The 20309-nt window shown below is 41.4% G+C and overlaps 1 protein-coding gene across 7 annotated transcripts in view; it reads right to left on the bottom strand.

Annotated features, from left to right (window-relative positions):
* Positions 1–159: 159 nt before the first annotated feature.
* Positions 160–20309, bottom strand: part of LOC139542419 (kelch-like protein 12) — a 59511-nt gene continuing 39361 nt past the window's right edge. Inside the window, exons 1-14 of one of the 7 annotated variants that reach the window (XR_011668500.1) lie at positions 16889–17338; positions 13496–13735; positions 13009–13026; positions 12620–12773; positions 7921–8138; positions 3522–3671; positions 3120–3234; positions 2886–2992; positions 2612–2807; positions 2274–2432; positions 2063–2161; positions 1762–1948; positions 1446–1649; positions 1156–1273 (exon numbers count right to left, since the gene is read on the bottom strand). Coding sequence is in view for 5 of the 7 variants with exons in the window: in XM_071347825.1 (XP_071203926.1) it covers positions 1147–1273; positions 1762–1948; positions 2063–2161; positions 2274–2432; positions 2612–2807; positions 2886–2992; positions 3120–3234; positions 3522–3671; positions 7921–8138; positions 12620–12773; positions 13009–13026; positions 13496–13678 (1713 nt within the window). In the remaining 2 variants the exon portion in view is untranslated. The other 6 variants (XR_011668501.1, XM_071347825.1, XM_071347827.1 and 3 more) reach the window with 6 other exon arrangements.

Below are 20309 nucleotides of genomic sequence, written 5' to 3'. Positions count from 1 at the left end.
GGTCCCTGCGAGTGCGACTGTCAGTCCAACACCTTAGCCATGATACCAAGAGGTCCAAACCCTTGACAAAATCACTAGGCTTGTACTAAAGGTCACCACAGTACACATCAGCATAACATTCTGAATTGCCTTAATAACTAAATACAAATATAAAACCGCTAAATTATCACAATATTTATTCACTTTTCAAGTAACAACAAAAGACTAGTCAGTATTTTGCACTTGCCCTGGAGAATAGCAGTCAAGTTTTTTTTCTTGTCCAAACAAATCCACTGTGGACAAATGCATGTACCATACACACATGAAAAAAATCATTTTTGCTATTAGCAGTGTTCTTCAGTCTGTCGCCGGGGACAAAGTGATTTTGACAAGATGACAGAATAGCAAAAGAGCAAGGAATCATGTGCAATTATGAAACGCTTTCCCTAAAATGTAATTCATTTCAAAATGTCTTTGATACATTGAAAATAATGACTGTGTCAGGTAAATACCAATTATTCAATAAGTGATTTGTTTCTAAAAGCACTTTATACATAATTACAAAATCTACAAATGGCTTTCTAATTGATAACCTGGCAAAAGCTAAATAATCATCATACTTGATGGTATGACAACAATCATCACAGTCCTAATGAGGCATCATGGTTGTTAGGTTCAATGTGGGCCACAGGGGCATAAGGCATATAGCAGCAGCAAACTGGAGTCTCTTGTGTTTCTTCTGCTTCATGGTTCATAACAGAAGTAGAGAAATATATTGCACTTTAAAAGACGAGTCAAAAATGTACCTCACAGGTAACCACTACAACGGGAACCACTAAAAGAGTGTCATGTGATCGAGTGGGTTGGGATCGATGTCTTCTTAGATGCCACAACTGTTGATGAGGAGACTGAAATAACTCATCTCTCTCTCATCTCACTGTCCCTTATCCATTGAAGCCAAGGGTTTTCCCACAGAAGTAACCAAACTCAGATGAGAAAGTCTGATAACCAATCAATCAAGAGACTTCGGGGAGGGCATATAGCACACTGGCCTGCAAGTGAATGATCCCTGTGTCGCTCCATAGTAGTGGCACGTAAATATCAAATTCAGGTTCAGGACTAGCTGCCTGCCTTCCTCCGCTTCATCCGACCTTTCTGAGGTAAATCTCACTTCTCTCGCAGGACACACACTCCTGCATCGCAGCGCTGTGTGGCCATGGAGGTGACCACCTCCCAGTTGTCAATCACTGGGTCGTAACACTCGATACTGCTCAGAAGGGAGTTTCCATCATACCTGGAGAGAGGACAAAAGAGCACAGGGGAGAATGAACAACATCATATGGCTGTGTTCAGTCACATCCTTATAATCGAAGACTGGACCATAAGGGGAGGTTGCTTTTATGATTCAGATATTACAATGTTATCTAAGCAAGAATAATATAAATCAATTAAAAGAGTTGTCATACATAATTTATATGAATAATCCCAACCAAAATGCATCTATATCTCTGTCAATACTGAAGTTGGGTACAGAGTCGTGGTCAGATGGTAACACTCCTGGCTCTATGCACATGTACAACTCTCAGCCGGAGACCGGGGTTCAATCCCTGTGTCCTCCCTTGACTCTGTATCTCCTCTTCACCTGTCTCCCCCATTTGTTTCTCATCTGTCTGTCATTAAAAGCAATAAACATACGAAAGGATAGTGAATTTCCACTCCTTTAAAATATTGGATATTTTAAATATATTAAAGTCGGAGAAGGGTTGGGATGTTTAGGCTTACCCAGCTATGGCGTAGAGTCGTCCCCGGAGGACAGTAGCTCCTACGTAGCAGCGGGGAGTGGTCATACTGGCTACCGTGGTCCAATAGTCTGTCCTAATGTTGTAAAACTCCACCGAGTCAAGATGCGCTGTTCCATCGAAGCCTCCCACCACATAGATGTGGTCGTTGAGCAAGGCTACACTGGCCCCTGCAACAAAGATTATAGGCCCTTCAGACATAGCCATATGTAGAGAGAGCCATACTGTATATAATCTATATACAGCCCTGATACTATTATATTGTCATACTCTGGAGTACTGACCTGAGCGTTTGGTAGCCATGGGGGTAACATTAGTCCAGTGTCCTGTGTGAGGGTCATACCGTTCCACTGAATTGAGGATGTTCAATCCGTCGTACCCACCTGCAACAAATGCCATACATCCTTACTAAGGTCAGGGGGAAAACAGGTGGTATTTTAAATATTTATACATCAACACCATTACAAACTTAAATAAAACATCTTTAATACCCACCTAGACAGTATATGAGTCCACTAGCCACCACCAGGCCAGCCCCTTCCCTGGCTGTCTGCATGTCCCCCAGCATACTCCACTGGTCAATATTGGGGTCATATCGTTCCATGCTGGTGTGACGGCGACTACCGTCAAAGCCTCCAGCAACATAGATCATATCTGTGGGCAGAAAAGTGAGGAAAGATATGTTAGGAAATGTTCCAACAACTTTTTGGAAGTCTGGTTTAGATAACACTTACAGGGCTTTGTAACACCTGAGGACAGTCATTATCTTCAGTGCTATTTGCTTTAGTAAACCCCATGACAATGAGGACTGTCAATCAGAGAAGATCCTTTACCTCCGAGTGTTGTCGCCCCGGCAAGGCCACGCCGTACATTCATAGTGGCGACGTTGTACCAGATACCATCCTCGTCGGCCGTGTAGTCCAAGCACTCCACCGAGCTAAGCCGCGATCGACCATCGTAGCCGCCAATCACATACACGCGGTCATTGAGGGACACGGTAGCCACGTAACGCCTTTTCCGAGCAATGTTCTTTAAAAATATGCTTGGGATAAGTTAACCATGATCAGAGAATAGAGCCAAAATGTTAATTTAAAAAATGCTACTTACAGGTAAAAAGCTCCACTCCTGAGTTTTAGGATCATACTTCTCAACAATATCTATAGGGGATTGTTGACTGCCGAATCCTCCTATAACGAGCAGGACCTCCTTGGCACCTTGAAAGAGCAACAGTGAATCACTTTTTCACATCAATAACAAGGTGGCAACTCCCACTAAGCTTGTATTGTATCCCTATTATTAGGACAAGGAAAGCACCTCAAAAAGGGGAGGGCAGTTCTGTACCTAATCTGGCTTGGGTACGTGGCCCCTGCATCTCACTCCTCAGCTCAGGTCTAAGGTGAAATTTCTTGGCCTCATCCACAAGGTCTCGACAGGGAAGACTGCATCGAATGAGGGGCTGGAACACGTCACAACATATACAGTACTTTATCCAGACATTAATAACACATAAAGCAACACAAACATTTCTTCCCCTGCTCAACACTTGAGGCTTGTTTTCCAGACTCACACTATAAATCATTCTCAATGGAGAATCTTCATTGAAAGTGGATTTTAGGCCAGGACTGGGTTTAATTTATGTACGGGAAACTGGCTGTTGATGTATTAACACAAACCCATTATGGGGAGGGCTAAGACAAGATAACTGCCTACATCATGTGATAGTGTGTGGTCTAGCTGCCTCACCTCTGAGTCGATAACGTCTGTGATATAGCGCGGAGTGAGCAAAGGCATCCGCACATGCTCCAGCATCTCCGATAAATACGTCTCCCTCTCTTTCCTATTGTGTTTAACCCAATTCAACACTGCCTCGAATACAGGCTCCTCTGAGTCCACCTGCAAATAGAGAAAATATGTATTGACAACCACACCCTGACAACAAAACCAAACATGCTTGTTGTAAAAACGGTAATCCCAGAGTATAACCACCCAAGGTCAAACATGCATTCACTCAATCACACTGCTTTCTTCACAGCAAATTCTCCAGTTTTAAATCAATACAGTATTACATTTAACATTGTTCCAGTGTCTATAAGGGTCCACACTTTTCAGTTGTAATTAACACACTGCCTAGTGTAAAGCCTTATTCTCATATTTCCCAGTGTTTCTTGCCTTTCTAGTGAATTGTTTTTCAAGACTGTATTTGTTATTGACAGACACATGGTTGTTGCATTCATTCATCTTCAGTCCTGTGGCCTTCACCCAGTAAGATCCTAAGCGAAAATGCTTTCATAATACATTTTTTTGACAATACAATAGGTATTTCATAAGGCCTTATACTGAGGGCCTGGTTTTACCCTAATACAGTGGCCTGAAATTCACAGTTTACAGGCCATATCATGCCTTCAAGTCCACTTGCGCTGGCTTGCAAAGTGATATGTAATTCCAATTGGAATCCAGCCAGAGTGGGGATATCCAACATTTGGAATTCTTATTCACCCGCAACCTGCATTCAGAATGACTGCCAGAGTTGGGAAGACTAAGATATGAGACTACCTAAAGCATATTAACTTTAACAACCATTTCAGTAACGTGTGCAATGAGTCCAAGTAACAGATTGGATTAGTTTAGAAACATTTGTTATTTATATTTAAATGACATAAGATGAATTAATCAATAAATCAACGTACATGTAAAACATAGATATTGAAACAAACAATTCTAAAATTCTTCCTGAAATAGAGCATTCTGGGAAGTATGAGAATGATAGGTGTAGTTTTGGTTCAACTCTGATTATTAACAGTGAAGGGAAACTGAGGCTTTCTGAAATTGTTAATTACTCTGCGCTTCGTTATCTGTTTACAATGCTCATTAGTGATATCTGCTCGTCAGCAGTAAATAGCAGCATGTGATTATCAGATATAAAAAAAATTCTCCACTGTTTTCATTAAAACTCTGTGGTGCAGCGGTAAGTTGTTAGCTTTAGTAGCCTATAATCAGTTGGAATACCAGGTTTGCACCTTATATCATACTTCCCTTTTTTGCCTTCAAGTTTACTTTTTTTCAAAAACTGAATCTATGGCATTATTTAGGATGCTTAAGACAGAAGCTTTTACTCAATAAAATAAAAATTTGAACAACAATGCAGAAAGTGTGGTTTCACACAAAACAATAAGTCTTCAACGGGATTCGACCTCATACCCTCACATCCCTGAATGTTCCATACTCTACTTGCTAAGCTACTGGTCAGGTGAAAGTTTTTGTACAAAAAACTATATATGTAAGTATGGTGTCCAGTAGAGGTCGGTGTTTGAAAGCCGCTTAGAATCTAAGAAAGCACCGAAACCACAGCCAAATCAGTGGGATCTCGCAACACACGTTTTGAAAAAGCACATGATCAAATGAAGCGACGTCATTGATGAAATGACGTCATTGATGATTTGATTTGACTTCTGATAAAGTGATGCACGCATCAGCACACTGCTTGGAAGTTAGCTTCTTAGCGATTTTGACGCATTCCTCTGAGCTCCTGTATCAAATGTAACATCACTAGTTATTAACACCAACACTGGGGTTATTTTACACCAATGACTGTTAATTTAACACAGAGTTCATTTAACTCCTGAATCAACACTATACATTTTAGACTGAAAAATCAACACTAGGTAACACTGGCCAATTTGCTGTGTCCAAATAACTGAGATCAACTTCATTTCAAGAGGAAAGTCAAAGTCATGTTTTCATTTATGATGTAGATACAGTCAACTAGGGCACAGTTACAAAAATAACAGGAAATTGTGCCTTTGATTTAACTAAGTGTACAGTGCATTCAGAAAATGTTCAGACCCCTTCCCCTTTTCCACATTTTGTTACGTTACAGCCTTATTCTAAAATGGATTACATTTAAAAAAATGCCCTCTTCAATCTATACACAATACCCCATAATGACAGTGAAAACAGGTTTTAGACATTTTTGCAAATGTATTACAAATAAAAAACAAATACCTTATTTACATAAGTATTCAGACCCTTTGCTATGAGACTCGAAATTGAGCTCAGGTGCATCCTGTTTCCATTGATCATCCTTGATGTTTCTACAACTTGATTGGAGTCCACCTGTGGTAAATTCAATTGATTGGAACATGATTTGTAAAGGCACACACAGCTGTCTACAGTATATAAGGTCCCACAATTGACAGTGCATGTCAGAGCAAAAACCAAGTCATGAGGTCAAAGGAATTGTCCGTAGAGCTCCGAGACAGGATTGTGTCGAGGCAGAGATCTGGAGAAGTGTACCAAAACATTTCTTCAGCATTGAAAGTCCCCAAGAACACAGTGGCCTCCATCATTCTTAAATGGAAGAAGTTTGGAACCATCAAGACTCTTCCTAGAGCTGGCCGCCTGGCCAAACTGAGCAATCGAGGGAGAAGGGCCTTGTTCAGGGAGGTGACCAAGAACACAATGATCACTGTGACAGAGCTCCAGAGTTCCTCTGTGGAGATGGGATAACCTTCGAGAAGAACAACCATCTATGCAGCACTCCACCAATCAGGCCTTTATGGTAGAGTGGCCAGACGGAAGCCACTCCTCAGTAAAAGGCACATGACAGCCCGCTTGGAGTTTGCCAAAAGGCATCTAAAGAACTCTCAGACCATGAGAAACAAGATTCTCTGGTCTGACAAAACCAAGATTGAACTCTGGCCTGAATGCCAAGCATCATGTCTGGAGGAAACCAGGCACCATCCCTACGGTGAAGCATGGCGGTGGCAGCATCATGCTGTGGGGATGTTTTTCAGCGCCCGGGACTAGGAGATTAGGCAGGATTGAGGGAAAGATGAACGGAGCAAAGTACAGAGAGATCCTTGATGAAAACCTGCTCCAGAGCACTCAGGACCTCAGACTGGGGCGAAGGTTCAACTTCCAACAGGACAATGACCCTAAGCACACAGCCAAGCCAATGCAGGAGTGGCTTCGGGACAAGTCTCTGAATGTCGTTGAGTGGCCCAGCCAGAGCCCGGACTTGCACCCGATTGAACATCTCTGGAAAGACCTGAAAATAGCTGTCCAGCAAGGCTCCCCATCCAACCTGACACAGCTTGAGAGGATCTGCAGAGAAGAATGGGAGAAACTCCCCAAATACAGGTGTGCCAAGCTTCTAGCGCCATACCCAAGAAGACTTGAGGCTGTAATCGCTGCCAAAGGTGCTTCAACAAAGGACTGAGGAAAGGGTCTGAATACTTGTGTTAATGTAATATTTCCGTTTTTTTATACATTTGCAAACATTTCTAAAAACCTGTTTTTGTCTTTGTTATTCTGGGGTATTGTGTGTAGATTGATGAGGGGGGAAATGATTTAATCCATTTTAGAATAAGGCTGTAACGTAACAAAATGTGGAAAAGGTCAAGGGGTCTGAATTCTTTCCAAATGCACTGTATATTACATACATTTTGATCACGAAAATCATGACAAACAAAAATACTTTGAATTAATAGGTAAACTATAAATCAAGTTCATGGTTATAATTATGATTTTATAAAGAACGATATGCGCTGTGCAGTTAAAGACAGGAATTTTCAGAGCACAAAAGCATACTTAAAATAAATTGTCTTCCCCATAATTTCAGAGCCAGGCAAATCTGCACAGGGGGCCCCATTAATGGAGATTATTGCAGGTCTACACTTGCACCGTTCCTTTCCAATTTGAGACTTGTGAAAAGTGTCCCCCACGCTTTCAAAGATGACCCTGAATGGAGATCAGAAATGCACCTCAGGCAGCATGACTGTGTGCTCTCTGAATTCACAAACAAATTCAGTACACTATTGAACTTTGGTAGCAATTTACAACAAGTTTCTCTTATAGCTTAGTAACATCATAATTACACTAGTAACAACATTGTATTAACATGTTGTTACTTAGTTCTTCAGTAATTGTAGTTTAATTGCATAGAAATGGAGTTGTAATTAAAAAAGAGGAACAGTGACTTTTCCTATGACAAAAACCATTCAACTCCATTAATATGCATTTACAAAGGCTACCTAATGGCTACCTAATTTACAAAGGCTACAATGTAACAACAACAATATTACTATCCAATTAGAGCGTTAAAACACAGGTATAATACCTCACCAAATCCACCTTTGTTTACCTGGATTTCATCGCATTTAACTAGTTTTTCAACCTCGTTCTGGCAGAGCAGCATAAACTCCTCATGTTGAACAACCTCAGGGAAGTGCTTCTGAGAGAAGAGCTCAGCGGCCTGCATCAGGTCAAGGCAATTGTGGGTCTCAGCAAAGTCCCGAATGCCCAGGCAGTTTGTGGGATCAAGCTGACTATCCAGAAAGTCACAACATGCTCTTTTCACGCCTGAGGAATACAAAGAAGTGCAGTACGTTAATTTGTGAAATAATGTTGAAGTATTTAAAACTGCAATACGTAACTTTTTGGGCAACCTGACAAAATTCACATAGAAATGTGTGTTATATTTCTGTCATTCTCATCAAAAGCAAGTCTAAGAAGCGGTAGATATGTTCTATGTGTGTCATTTCTTTGCTTCCCATTGTTTTTGCGTCTTTCACTTTTGGTTTTGTACACCAGCTTCAAACAGCTGAAAATACAGTATATTTGGTTATGGAAAATATATTTCACAGCGGTTTAGATGGTACAATGATTCTCTACACTGTACCTGCTTGTTTTCTTCACAAACTGAAATTTGTATTTTAGCAACCTGGAAATGGCAGAGCGATTTCTGCCTAGTACATCTTTATTTTGCTAAAAACTTGAGATAAATTAACTGTAACGCTTGTCGTGGTTGGAAGAAGAGGTCCAATGCGCAGCGTGGTAAGTGTCCATAATGATATATTTAATAAATCAAACAGAACACTGAACGAAATAACAAAAGTACAAACAAACAACACGAAACAGTCCCGTATGGTGAAAACACTAACACAGGATACAACCACACACAAAAACCAATGAAAACCAGGCTACCTAAATATGGCTCCCAATCAGAGACAACGACTGACACCTGCCTCTGATTGAGAACCATACTAGGCCAAACACATACTAGGCCAAACGCTCCCAATCAGAGACAACGACTGACACCTGCCTCTGATTGAGAACCATACTAGGCCAAACACATAGAAAATACCTAATAGAACAAAACATAGAAAAACAACATAGAATGCCCACCCCAACTCACGCCCTGACCAAACTAAAATAAAGACATAACAAAGGAACTAAGGTCAGAACGTGACATTACCCCCCCCCCCAAAGATGCGGACTCCGGCCGCAAAACCTGAACCTATAGGGGAGGGTCTCGGTGGGCATTTACTGTGGTGGCGGCTCTGGAGCGGGACGAAGACCCCACTCCACCATAGTCTCGGCCCACTTCTGTGACACCTTAGGAGCGGCGACCCTCGTCACCGACCCTGGATTGGAGACCCTAGTGAAGGGCACCACTGGACTGATGGGCACCTCTGGACTGAGGGGCGCCTCTGGACTGGCGGGAGACTCTGGCAGATCCGGACTGACGGGAGACTCTGGCGGCTCCTGACTGATGGGCGGCTCAGGCGGCTCCTGACTGACGGGCGGCTCAGGCGGCTCCTGACTGACGGGCGGCTCCTGACTGACGGGCGGCTCAGGCGGCTCCTGACTGACGGGCGGCTCAGGCGGCTCCTGACTGACGGGCGGCTCAGGACAGACGGGCGGCTCCGGCGGCTCAGGACAGACGGGCGGCTCCGGCGGCTCAGGACAGACGGGCGGCTCCGGACAGACGGGCAGCTCTGGCCTGGAGAGAGAACCTGGAGGGAGGAGACGGAGAGACAGCCTGGTGCGTGGCGCTGCCACAGGACCCACCAGGCTGGGGAGACCTACAGTAGGCCTGGTGCGTGGAGGAGGCACCGGATGGACCGGGCTGTGGGGGAGCACTGGAGCTCTGGTGCGCAGCCTTGGCACCACTCCTCCAGGCTGGATGTCCACTTTAGCCCGGACCCTCCAGAGTGCAGGCACAGGTTGAACCGGGCTGTGGGTGACCACTGGAGATCTGGTGCATACTACTCGCACCTCTCCCTTAGGCTCAATGCCCACATTCGCCCGGCACAGACGGCGCGCAGGCATAGGACGCACTGCACCCTCCCAGCGCCCCGGAGACACAGCACGCAGAGCTGGCGCAGGATACCCTGGGCCGAAACGGCGTACCAGAGACCAGACACGCTGAGCCGGCACAATACGCCCTGGCTGGATGCCAGCGCTCCGGGCTATGGACGCGTACTGGCGACACCGTGCTCTTGACCGCATAACACGGTGCCTGACCAGTAACGCGCTGCTTACGATAAGCACGAGGAGTGGGCTCAGGTCTCCAACCTGACTCTGCCACACTCCCCGTGTGCCACCCCCCCAAAAAATTGGGGGGCTGCCTCTCATGCCTATTGCGCTGCCGTGCTACCTCCTCATATCGCCGCCGCTCAGCTTTTGCTGCCTCCAGTTCTTCCTTGGGGCGGCGATATTCCCCAGCCTGTGCCCAGGGTCCCTTGCCGTCTAGTATCTCCTCCCATGTCCATGAGTCCAGATTGCACTGCTCCCGTTTACCACGCTGCTTGGTCCGGTGTTGGTGGGTGTTTCTGTAACAATTCTCGTCTGGTGCAGGAGAAGAGGACCAAAATGCAGCGTGGTAAGTGTTCGTCATATTTTAATAATAACCGAACACGACAAAATACAAAATAACAAAGAGAATGATAACGAAAACTGAAACAGTCCTGAATGGTGACACAAACACAAAAACAGGAAACAAACACCCACAACCAAAATGGGGAAAACAGGATACCTAAATATGATTCTCAATCAGAGACAACAATCAACAGCTGCCTCTGATTGAGAACCATATCAGGCCAGACATAGAAATACAACAACATAGAAAACAGAACATAGACTACCCACCCCAACTCACACCCTGACCAACCTAACACAAAGACATAAAAAGAAACTAAGGTCAGAACGTGACACATAGACTTGTCTTATATGGGCAGAAAGCTTAAATTCTTGTTAATCTCACTGCACTGTCCAATTTACAGTAGCTATTACAGTGAAAAAATGCCACGCTATTGTTTGAGGAGAGTGCACAACAACAAAAAACTTATCACGGCAACTGGTTTGTACATTCACCTCTGAAGGTAAATAATGTACTCACATTCATTAATATTGCTCTGATTTGTCATCCTGAGGGTCCCAGAGATAAAATGTAGCATAGTTTTGTTTGCTAAAATCAAATTTTATATTCAAATGTAGGAACTGGGTTCTAAAGTTTGAACCCCTGCTTTTTCTGGATTTGGGTACGTCATTTTAGGCAAAAATTGAAAAAAAGGGTCCGTTCCTTAACCTTGTTCTGAACACCTCCAAAACTAAGGTCATGTGGTTTGGTAAGAAGAATGCCCTTCTCCCCACCGGTGTGATTACTACCTCCTGAGTGTTTAGAGCTTGAGGTAGTCACCTCATACAAGTACTTGGGAGTATGGCTAGATGGTACACTGTCCTTCTCTCAGCACATATCAAAGCTACAGGCTAAAGTTAAATCTAGACTTGGTTTCCTCTATCGTAATCGCTCCTTTCACCCCAGCTGCCAAACTAACCCTTATTAAGATGACCATCCTACCCATGTTCGATTACGGAGATGTAATTTATAGATTGGCAGGTAAGGGTGCTCTCGGGTGGCTAGATGTTCTTTACCATTCGACCATCAGATTTGCCACCACTGCTCCTTATAGGACACATCACTGCACTCTATACTCCCTTGTAAACTGGTCAACTCTGTATACCCGTCGCAAGACCCACTGGTTGATGCTTATTTATAAAACCCTCTCAGGCCTCACTCCCCCCTATCTGAGATATCTACTGCAGCCCTCATTCTCCACATACAACACCCGTTCCACCAGTCACATTCTGTTAAAGGTGTCACGTGTGCTCCCTCTCCGGCCTCTAGGTCACCAGGCTGCTCATTATTAAGCACACCTGTCACCATCATTACGCGCACCTACGCGTCATCAGACTCACCTGGACTCCATCACTTCCCAGATTACCTTCCCCATATATGTCACTCCCTTTGGTTCCTTCCCCAGGCGTCATTGTTTCTGTTTCACGTCTGTGCGTTGTTCGTGTTTCTTGTTTTGTATTATGTTGCGTTTATTTATTAAAACACTCACTCCCTGAACTTGCTTCCCGACTCTCAGCGCACATCGTCACAAAAGGTCCCCAAAGCACACACATCCCTGGATCGCTCATCTTTTTTCATTTTAATGGCAGCTAGCAACTGAAATGAGCCGCAACAAACACTCAAACTGGACAGTTTTATCTCAATCTATTAATTCAAAGACTCAATCATGGACACTCTTACTGACAGTTGTGGCTGCTTCGCGTGATGTATTGTTGTCTCTACCTTCTTGCCCTTTGTGCTGTTGTCTGTGCCCAATAATGTTTGCACAATGTTTTGTGCTGCTACCATGTTGTGCTGCTGCCATGTTGTTGTCATGTTGTGTTGCTATCATGATGTGTTGTCATGTGTTGCTGGCATGGTATGTTGTTGTCTTTAGGTCTCTCTTTATCTAGTGTTGTGGTGTCTCTCTTGTTGTGATGTGTGTTTTGTCCCAGCTCCCGTCCCCGCAGGAGGCCTTTTGCCTTTTGGTAGGCCGTCATTGTAAGTAAGAATTTGTTCTGACTTTCCTAGTTCATATTTTTTTTAAGTAAAACAAAATGGTACTTTATTCCACAGAGTATATACAGTGGATGTAAAGTATAGTGCATATAGCACACCCTGTCCATGGGTTGTCATATTATTTTTTGACTTCTCAACTTACCTTTGAGCTGCAGCAGACAGGCAGCAGGAAGCAGTTCCTGGACATTCTCCACTGTGACCAGGACTGTTTCTGTGTAAACAAAGTCCAGCAGGATCTCCATGGTGGACGCAGTCAACCCCTGAATGTCTACAAAGGATTTCCCTTTCTCTGACAGCTGCAAAAGAACAACAGCAAAGACAGACACGTCAGCTTAAATGACTAGTTACTAGTAGTACTAGTTAGTAGTCTCTCTCGCCAGACCCTGGATGCTCCGCACGCTTCATCTGGCTGTGAGAAGAGACTAAAGGGGAATAATTCACACAAAATATATAAATTGTTTACTATTTGTCATACATGTGTAGGCAGCTGTGAATTATAGTCAGCTTTGATAGTAAAAGAGCAATGCTCACCTGATGATTCCTAGAGAGCTAAAAATGTTAAAGGAAAGAAATTAGGTCAACTGAGCTGCAGAGAAATAATTAGCATTGGACTATTTCTGCTATGCACTTTCATGACTTTTTCGTGGTTGAGAATATGATCCATGCAATTTAGTTCAAGTTTTTATTGAATTAATAATCAGATGGCAGTCCGATAGACACCGAAAGACATTTCTCAAGAAATGAATATCAGTTTAATTTCAGCCTACACAAATCTTAACTGGGTTCTAAGCACAAAGCATATGTAGAAACTATTTTGGTAATGTCAACCTCAGAATCAGTTAATCAATTATTCCCTGTCTCTTTCTGCATATAAAGAGAACCACCAGCAAAAGTATTTAGAAAGTTATTATTGCTGATGACACTGGTGATCAGAGTCTTGTTAGGATTAGATTTCCTGGCAACCTTTTTTTGTCCTGAGTCACCTCTACATTATCGCCAGTCTTGTGCTTACAGTTACCTCGCTGGTGAACATGGCGCAGAAGTAGTCACTGCAGGCTGCCAGGACAATGCGGTGCACAGGAAAGTCAGTATTCTCCACTCTCAAAGTGATGTCACAAAGTGTGTTGCTCTTACGAAGTGCGTTCATGGCATTGAGGATGGATTTGGCATGGGAGTTGGTCATGATGTCTTTGGGAGCCATGGTACTGTACTTGACAAGAGTGCCTCAAGTTTCAAGAATCTCAACGTGCTGCAATATCTGGCAAAAACAGAAAAGCGTGATTGAACATAGTTTGTAGGCAAAGTGCAAAGATGACAAATTATGATACATTACATGAGACCTCGACCACTGAGGTTCACAGCTGTTTAATGTGCAGGCAAAATAAATGTTTTTATTTCATCTTTATTTAACCAGGTAGGCTAGTTGAGAACAAGTTCTCATTTGCAACTGCGACCTGGCCAAGATAAAGCAAAGCAGTTCGACACATACAACAACACAGAGTTACACATGTAATAAACAAACATACAATCAATAATACAGCAGAAAAAGTCTATATACAGCATGTGCAAATGAGGTAGGATAAGGGAGGTAAGGCAATAAATAGGCCATGGTGGCGAAGTAATTACAATATAGCAATTAATAAACACTGGAATGGTAGAATGTGCAGAAGATGAATGTGCAAGTAGAGATACTGGGGTACAAAGGAGCAAGATAAATAAATACAGTATGGGGATGAGGTAGTTGGATGGGCTATTTACAGATGGGCTATGTACAAGTGCAGTGATCTGTGAGCTGCTCTGACAGCTGGTGCTTAAAGCTTGTGAGGGAGATAAGAGTCTCCAGCTTTAGTGATTTTTGAATAAAAAATTGAATAACAACAATTGAATAACTAGCTGGACCTATAAGAAATCTAGAAATAACTGCCCTGTCCGCACAGATGATCTGGGATCAAATCCAGTCCTTCGCATTGGTGTCATGACCTGAGCTGTGTTTGAATACACATACTGTAAAAGAACGGTATCCTTTTAGTTGAGTGTACTTGTGCTTCGCCTGTCTACGGGAAGTTGATGCTGTTGCTATGCAACTTCTTGCTAGCTTGTTAGCATAACAAATTACCAGCTAGACATTTTACGATTTCATGAACAATGTCCATTGAGAACGCACAACGGACTATACCAATTGACTAAGCTAAGAATGACGAATAGTCAAGTCAATAAATGTTTGGTAGTTAGTTAGATAGCATACAGTTAATATACTGGCAAGTTCGATGTATTAGTAGCCAATTAACGTTAGATAGCTAGCTAACATACCAGTGCATACAAGCAACTGCTGTAATAATATGCTATGCGGTTCGTAAGGCTAGCGTAGCTAACAAATTGTCTGCCAACATAATGTGTAACGTAACTTATATGAAAAGTAATTACTTATATTTTGCACCATTTTCTTCAAACCTGAAAATGCTGTGAAGGCACGCCCATTTTCTGAAGAATTGCATTATGGGCCCTCAAAGCACGGCAATTGTATCCACTGCTTATTTAGGATTTTATTTGTATTTATTTTTTAGAGAATTTATTTTTATTTTTGTATTATTATTATTTTCATAGGGGAACACAAGTACATATAAAGAATATGCAAAGGACAATTGGGCTAGGGGGTACAATATCACATTACACAAGGACCTTAAGGGACATAGATTTATAATTCTAAAAGCTTTTTTGTTGGTAGAGTATTTAATTGTCTTTAAAAAATAGTTCAATTTATTTTTGTAAGGTAAGAAAATGTGTTTTATTTGTAAATTGACATTTTTAAATAAGAATTTTGTCCAAAAGAATAATAACGAAATTAAAATTACGTAAAATTGTTTCAACTTATTTCTATCATAGGTAAAGAATCAGTGTAAATCTTCATAAATGTGTTCAATTATAAATCTGCTGATGTCTTGCCACAGATTTCTTACATGAATATAAGGCCAAAAAAGGGTGGTCACTACAATATATATATATTTTATTTTTTTACTAATTCATATAGTGGTTGGCAGGATATTTATGAATAATTTTAAAAGAAACTTCCTTCATTTTGTTAATAAGTATGTATGTGTGGCAACATCCAAACTTTTTTCCAACCGATATTATCAATAAAACCATTCCAATAAAGCATGACAAAGTATAGATACAACAACCTGTTGAAAAAAGGCTTGTATAGCTCTATTGTTGTTGAATGGACCAAAAGAAAAACAAATCTTTCCTACCGATGAGTCAACAGGGTTAATCATAGGTATGTTTTTATTTAACCTTCATTTAACTAGACAAGTAAGTTAATAACACATTCTTATTTACAATTTGGCTTTTGCCGAAAGGCAAAAGCCCTACTGCGGGCACAGGGGGTTAAGGTCATGTTCTGAGGATCAGGTCTTGACACGTTCCTGAATAATAAAGCAACACCTGAGGGAATGGCATCTTAAACAACTGTAAAATCTTTAGGCGTGACAGGGATCTTGTAAAGTGATAAGTATACTTTTATAAACTGGGTGGTTTGAGCCCTGAATTCTGATTGGCTGAAAGCCATGGTATATCAGACAGTATACCATGGGTATGACAAAACATTTAGTTGTACTGCTCTAATTACGTTGGTAACCAGTTTACAATAGTAATAAGGCTCCTCGGGGGTTTGTGGTATATGGCCATGGTCAATATACCACGGCTAAGGGCTGTGTCCAGGCACTCCGCGTTGCGTCATGATAGCCCTTAGCAGTCATATATTGGCCATATACCACACCTCCTCAGACATTATTGCTTAAGAATACTTGTATTTTGGCGAATGTAGTATGACATCCGGGAACTTTTGGCATACTAACTATATCCATACTATGACCAATAAGCATACTACATACTTAAGTATGAGTATTCGAACACAGCTGGATTCAGGCAGCTAGCTAACGTTCCATTTCTTTGGCTAAGCTGGTGTAGCACATGGGGATGTGTGGAACTTACTCCTCAGTCTGAAGTGTCCCCACATGCGCCAAAAAACTGCTAGATTTTCGCGTGGCCCCGACTGGCTCGCTTTAGGGGGGGGGGGTCACGTCTGGCAGCAAGGCAGAGGTTCCGAGTTAGTGCCAGGTATGGGCCGAATTGGAAGGAAGTTGTACTCGTTAAATAAGCGACGTTACACTGGCATCTGTCCAATTTGAGTTGAATTAGATTTACTCAAAGCAAGGATTTTAAATAAGATGTCACGTTATGACATTTTCCAACTCCAAATAGCTAACTAACTAGCAGGTGGTTATGCCAAGGCCAACTAGCCGCAGATAACCGTAGCTAACTACGAGTTAATGGTTTGAATGAATATGACAGACAAACTACCAAATAAGGAACACGAATGGCACACACAGTATCAAGCAATACAACTACCCACCACCTAGCTAGATAGCATTAGCAAGCTAACTAGCTAACTCCAATGCAATGATGGCAGACGTCCAAGTCACAGTTGAGGATGCCAAATGTGATCCATGGTAGAGTGTGCTTTCCTGCAATAGTGTGGGCTATTGCGAATGAGTTTTTCTAAGTAATTACTAACAAAATATGAATTTTAAAGATGCCGCAACAAATCTAGCTGGAGAGCTATCCGCAGTCAGTGTAGCCTTTGACAAAAACACGATGACTATACGTCACGACTCACATAAGTGCAAGCAGACCTCGAATGTGAATGTGTATGTTCTTACTATTGAAAGTAAACACTGAACCAATGTAAACAAATCCGCAAAAACTCAGAATCAAAGCAATACATTTTTTCTCCCTTTTTAACAAATTTAGCAAGGGGATTTTTGTTTGTTTATTGTTGTGACCGCCTGCTTGAAATCGCAGGTGCAGGATCGCTGGAGTTCGATTTTTATGAATGGTGCCAAAAGTGCAACATCGTCAACCTGGCGCACACCGGTGCTCATCCACAAGAGTATATTTAGTCCCTGGGACATCATACCTACTATATATACAGTACCAGTCAAAAGTTTGTACACACCTACTCATTCAAGGGTTTTTCTTTATTTTTACTATTTTCTACACTATTATTATTCTTGAAGAATAATAGTGAAGACATCAAAACTATCTCAAGGCCATCAGACTGTTAAACAGCCATCACTAACATTGAGTGGCTGCTGCCAACATACTGACTCAAATCTCTAGCCACTTTAACAATTAAAAATTGGATGTAATAAATGTATCACTAGTCACTTTAAACAATGCCACTTTATATAATGTTTACATACCCTACATCACTCATCTCATATGTATATACTGTACTCTATAGCATCTACTGCATCTTGCCTATGCCGTTCGGCCATCACTCATCCATATATTTATATGTACATATTCTTATTCATTCCTTTACACTTGTGTGTGTATAAGGTAGTTGTTGTGAAATTGTTAGATTACTTGTTAGATATTACTGCATGGTCGGAACTAGAAGCACAAGCATTTAGCTACACTTGCATTAACATCTGCTAACCATGTGTATGTGACCAATAAGATTTGATTTGATAACACATATGCAATCATGTAGTAACCACAAAAGTGTTAGTAGCCACCCTTTGCCATGGTGACAGCTTTGCACACTCTTGGCATTCTCTCAACCAGCTTCATGAGGTAGTCACCTGAAATGCATTTAAATTAACAGTTGTGCCTTGTTAAAAGTTATTTTGTGGAATTTCTTTCCTTCTTAATGCATTTCAGCCAATCAGTTGTGTTGTGACAAGGTAGGGCTGGTATACAAAAGATAGCCCTATTTGGTAAAAGACCAAGTCCAAATTATTGCAATAACAGCTCAAATAAGCAAACAGAAACGACAGTCCATCATTACTTTAAGATATGAAGGTTCAATGAAGGTCCAATCCAGAAAATGTCAAGAAATTTGAAAGGTTTCTTTAAGTGCAGTCGCAAAAACCATCAAGCTCTATGATGAAACTGGCTCTCATGAGGACCGCCACAGGAAAGGAAGCCCCAGAGTTACCTATGCTGCAGAGGATAAGTTCATTAGAGTTACCAGCCTCAGATTGCAGCCCAAATAAATGCTTCACACAGTTCAAGTAACAGACACATCTCAACATCAACTGTTCAGAGGAGACTGTGTGAATCAGGCCTTCATGGTCGAATTGCTGCAAAGAAACCACTACGAAAGGACACCAATAAGAGGAATAGACTTGCTTGGGCCAAGAAACACTTACAGTGGACATTAGACTGGTGGAAATTTGGTCTGATGAGTCCAAATTTTAGATTTTTGGTTCCAACCGCCGTGTCTTTATGAAATGCAGAGTAGGTGAACAGATGATCTCCGCATGTGTGGTTCCCACTGTGAAGCATGGAGTAGGTGGTGTGATGGTGCTTTGCTGGTGACACTGTCTGTGATTTTATTTAGAATTCTATGCACACTTAACCAGCATGTCTACCACAGCATTCTGCAGTGATACGCCATCCCATCTGGTTTGCACTTAGTGGGACTATAATTTGTTTTTCAACAGGACAATGACCCAATACACCTCCAGGCTGTGTAAGGGCTATTTGACCAAGAAGGAGAGTGATGGAGTGCTGCATCAGATGTCCTGGCCACCACAATCACCCAACCTCAACTCAATTGAGATGGTTTGGGATGAGTTGGACTGCAGAGTGAAGGAAAAGCAGGCATCAAGTGCTCAGCATATGTGGAAACTCCTTCAAGACTGTTGTAAAAGCATTCCAGGTGAGCTGGTTGAGAGAATGGCAAGAGTGTGCAAAGATGTCATCAAGGCAAAGGGTGGCTACTTTGAAGAATCTCAAATATAAAATATATTTTGATTTGTTTAAAACTTTTTGGGTTATTACATGATTCCATATTAGTTATTTCATCGTTTTGATGTCTTCACTATTATTCTACAATAGTAAAATAGTCAAATTAATGAAAAACCCTTGAATGAGTAGGTATGTCCTTTTGACTGGTACTGTATGTGAATGTGATATTTCAGTGTTTTATATTTTATGAACTTGCAAACATTTCTAAAAACCTGTTTTTGCTTCGTCATTATGGGGTATTGTGTGTAGATTGATTAGGGGGGGGACAATTTAATCCATTTTAGAATACGGCTGTAACATAACAAAATGTGGAAAAAGTCAAGGGGTCTGAACACTTTCCGAATGCACTGTATTTTACAAGATTTTATTAGGATTTCTATAGTCAGAATAAGGACCAGATACTGTTCTTTTCCTTTATCACCTAAAGCTCAATAAATTAATCTCAAAACAATGAATGACATTTACACATGTAATGATTTCTTAAGACAGAGATTTAACTTTGACTTTAATCATTGTGTTATTTGTAACTCTATTGAAATGGCAGAACATATTTTTTCACGTCAACTCACTAAAACCTCTTGGAATGCATTTCATTACTGAATTACATTATAATGATTATAATGATCTTATTATGCACACTTTAATTTATAATAATGACAGATTTGGTTTCCTAATGGAGGACATACATGATTAATGTATGTACAACAATTTGATTATTATGCAAAATATAGTAGTTTCTTAAAAACGACCCCTTTGTTTGTAATCTTTTTGAATGAGTTTAAGCTACATTGTCCAAGATATCTTTGAAATTAGTTCAATCTAAACAAGCCCTACGTCTTTATAATAACTTTTGTACTCTGATCCCTGATTAGACCACTTTGAGTCTTAGTTTTGTTTATTTAAGAAAACTAATATTTTCTATTATGTATTATGCTTTTTCTAGTTGCTGCGTCTGTTTATTAGAACAAGTGTTTTTTTCTTTTACGCAAAATGTCCCTATTTGTTTGTGAAAATTC

The sequence above is a fragment of the Salvelinus alpinus genome, chromosome 17 (genome assembly GCF_045679555.1).
Source record: "Salvelinus alpinus chromosome 17, SLU_Salpinus.1, whole genome shotgun sequence".
In the NCBI taxonomy this organism is placed as follows: Eukaryota; Metazoa; Chordata; class Actinopteri; order Salmoniformes; family Salmonidae; genus Salvelinus; species Salvelinus alpinus.
This window is presented reverse-complemented; position numbering and strand designations above follow the sequence as displayed.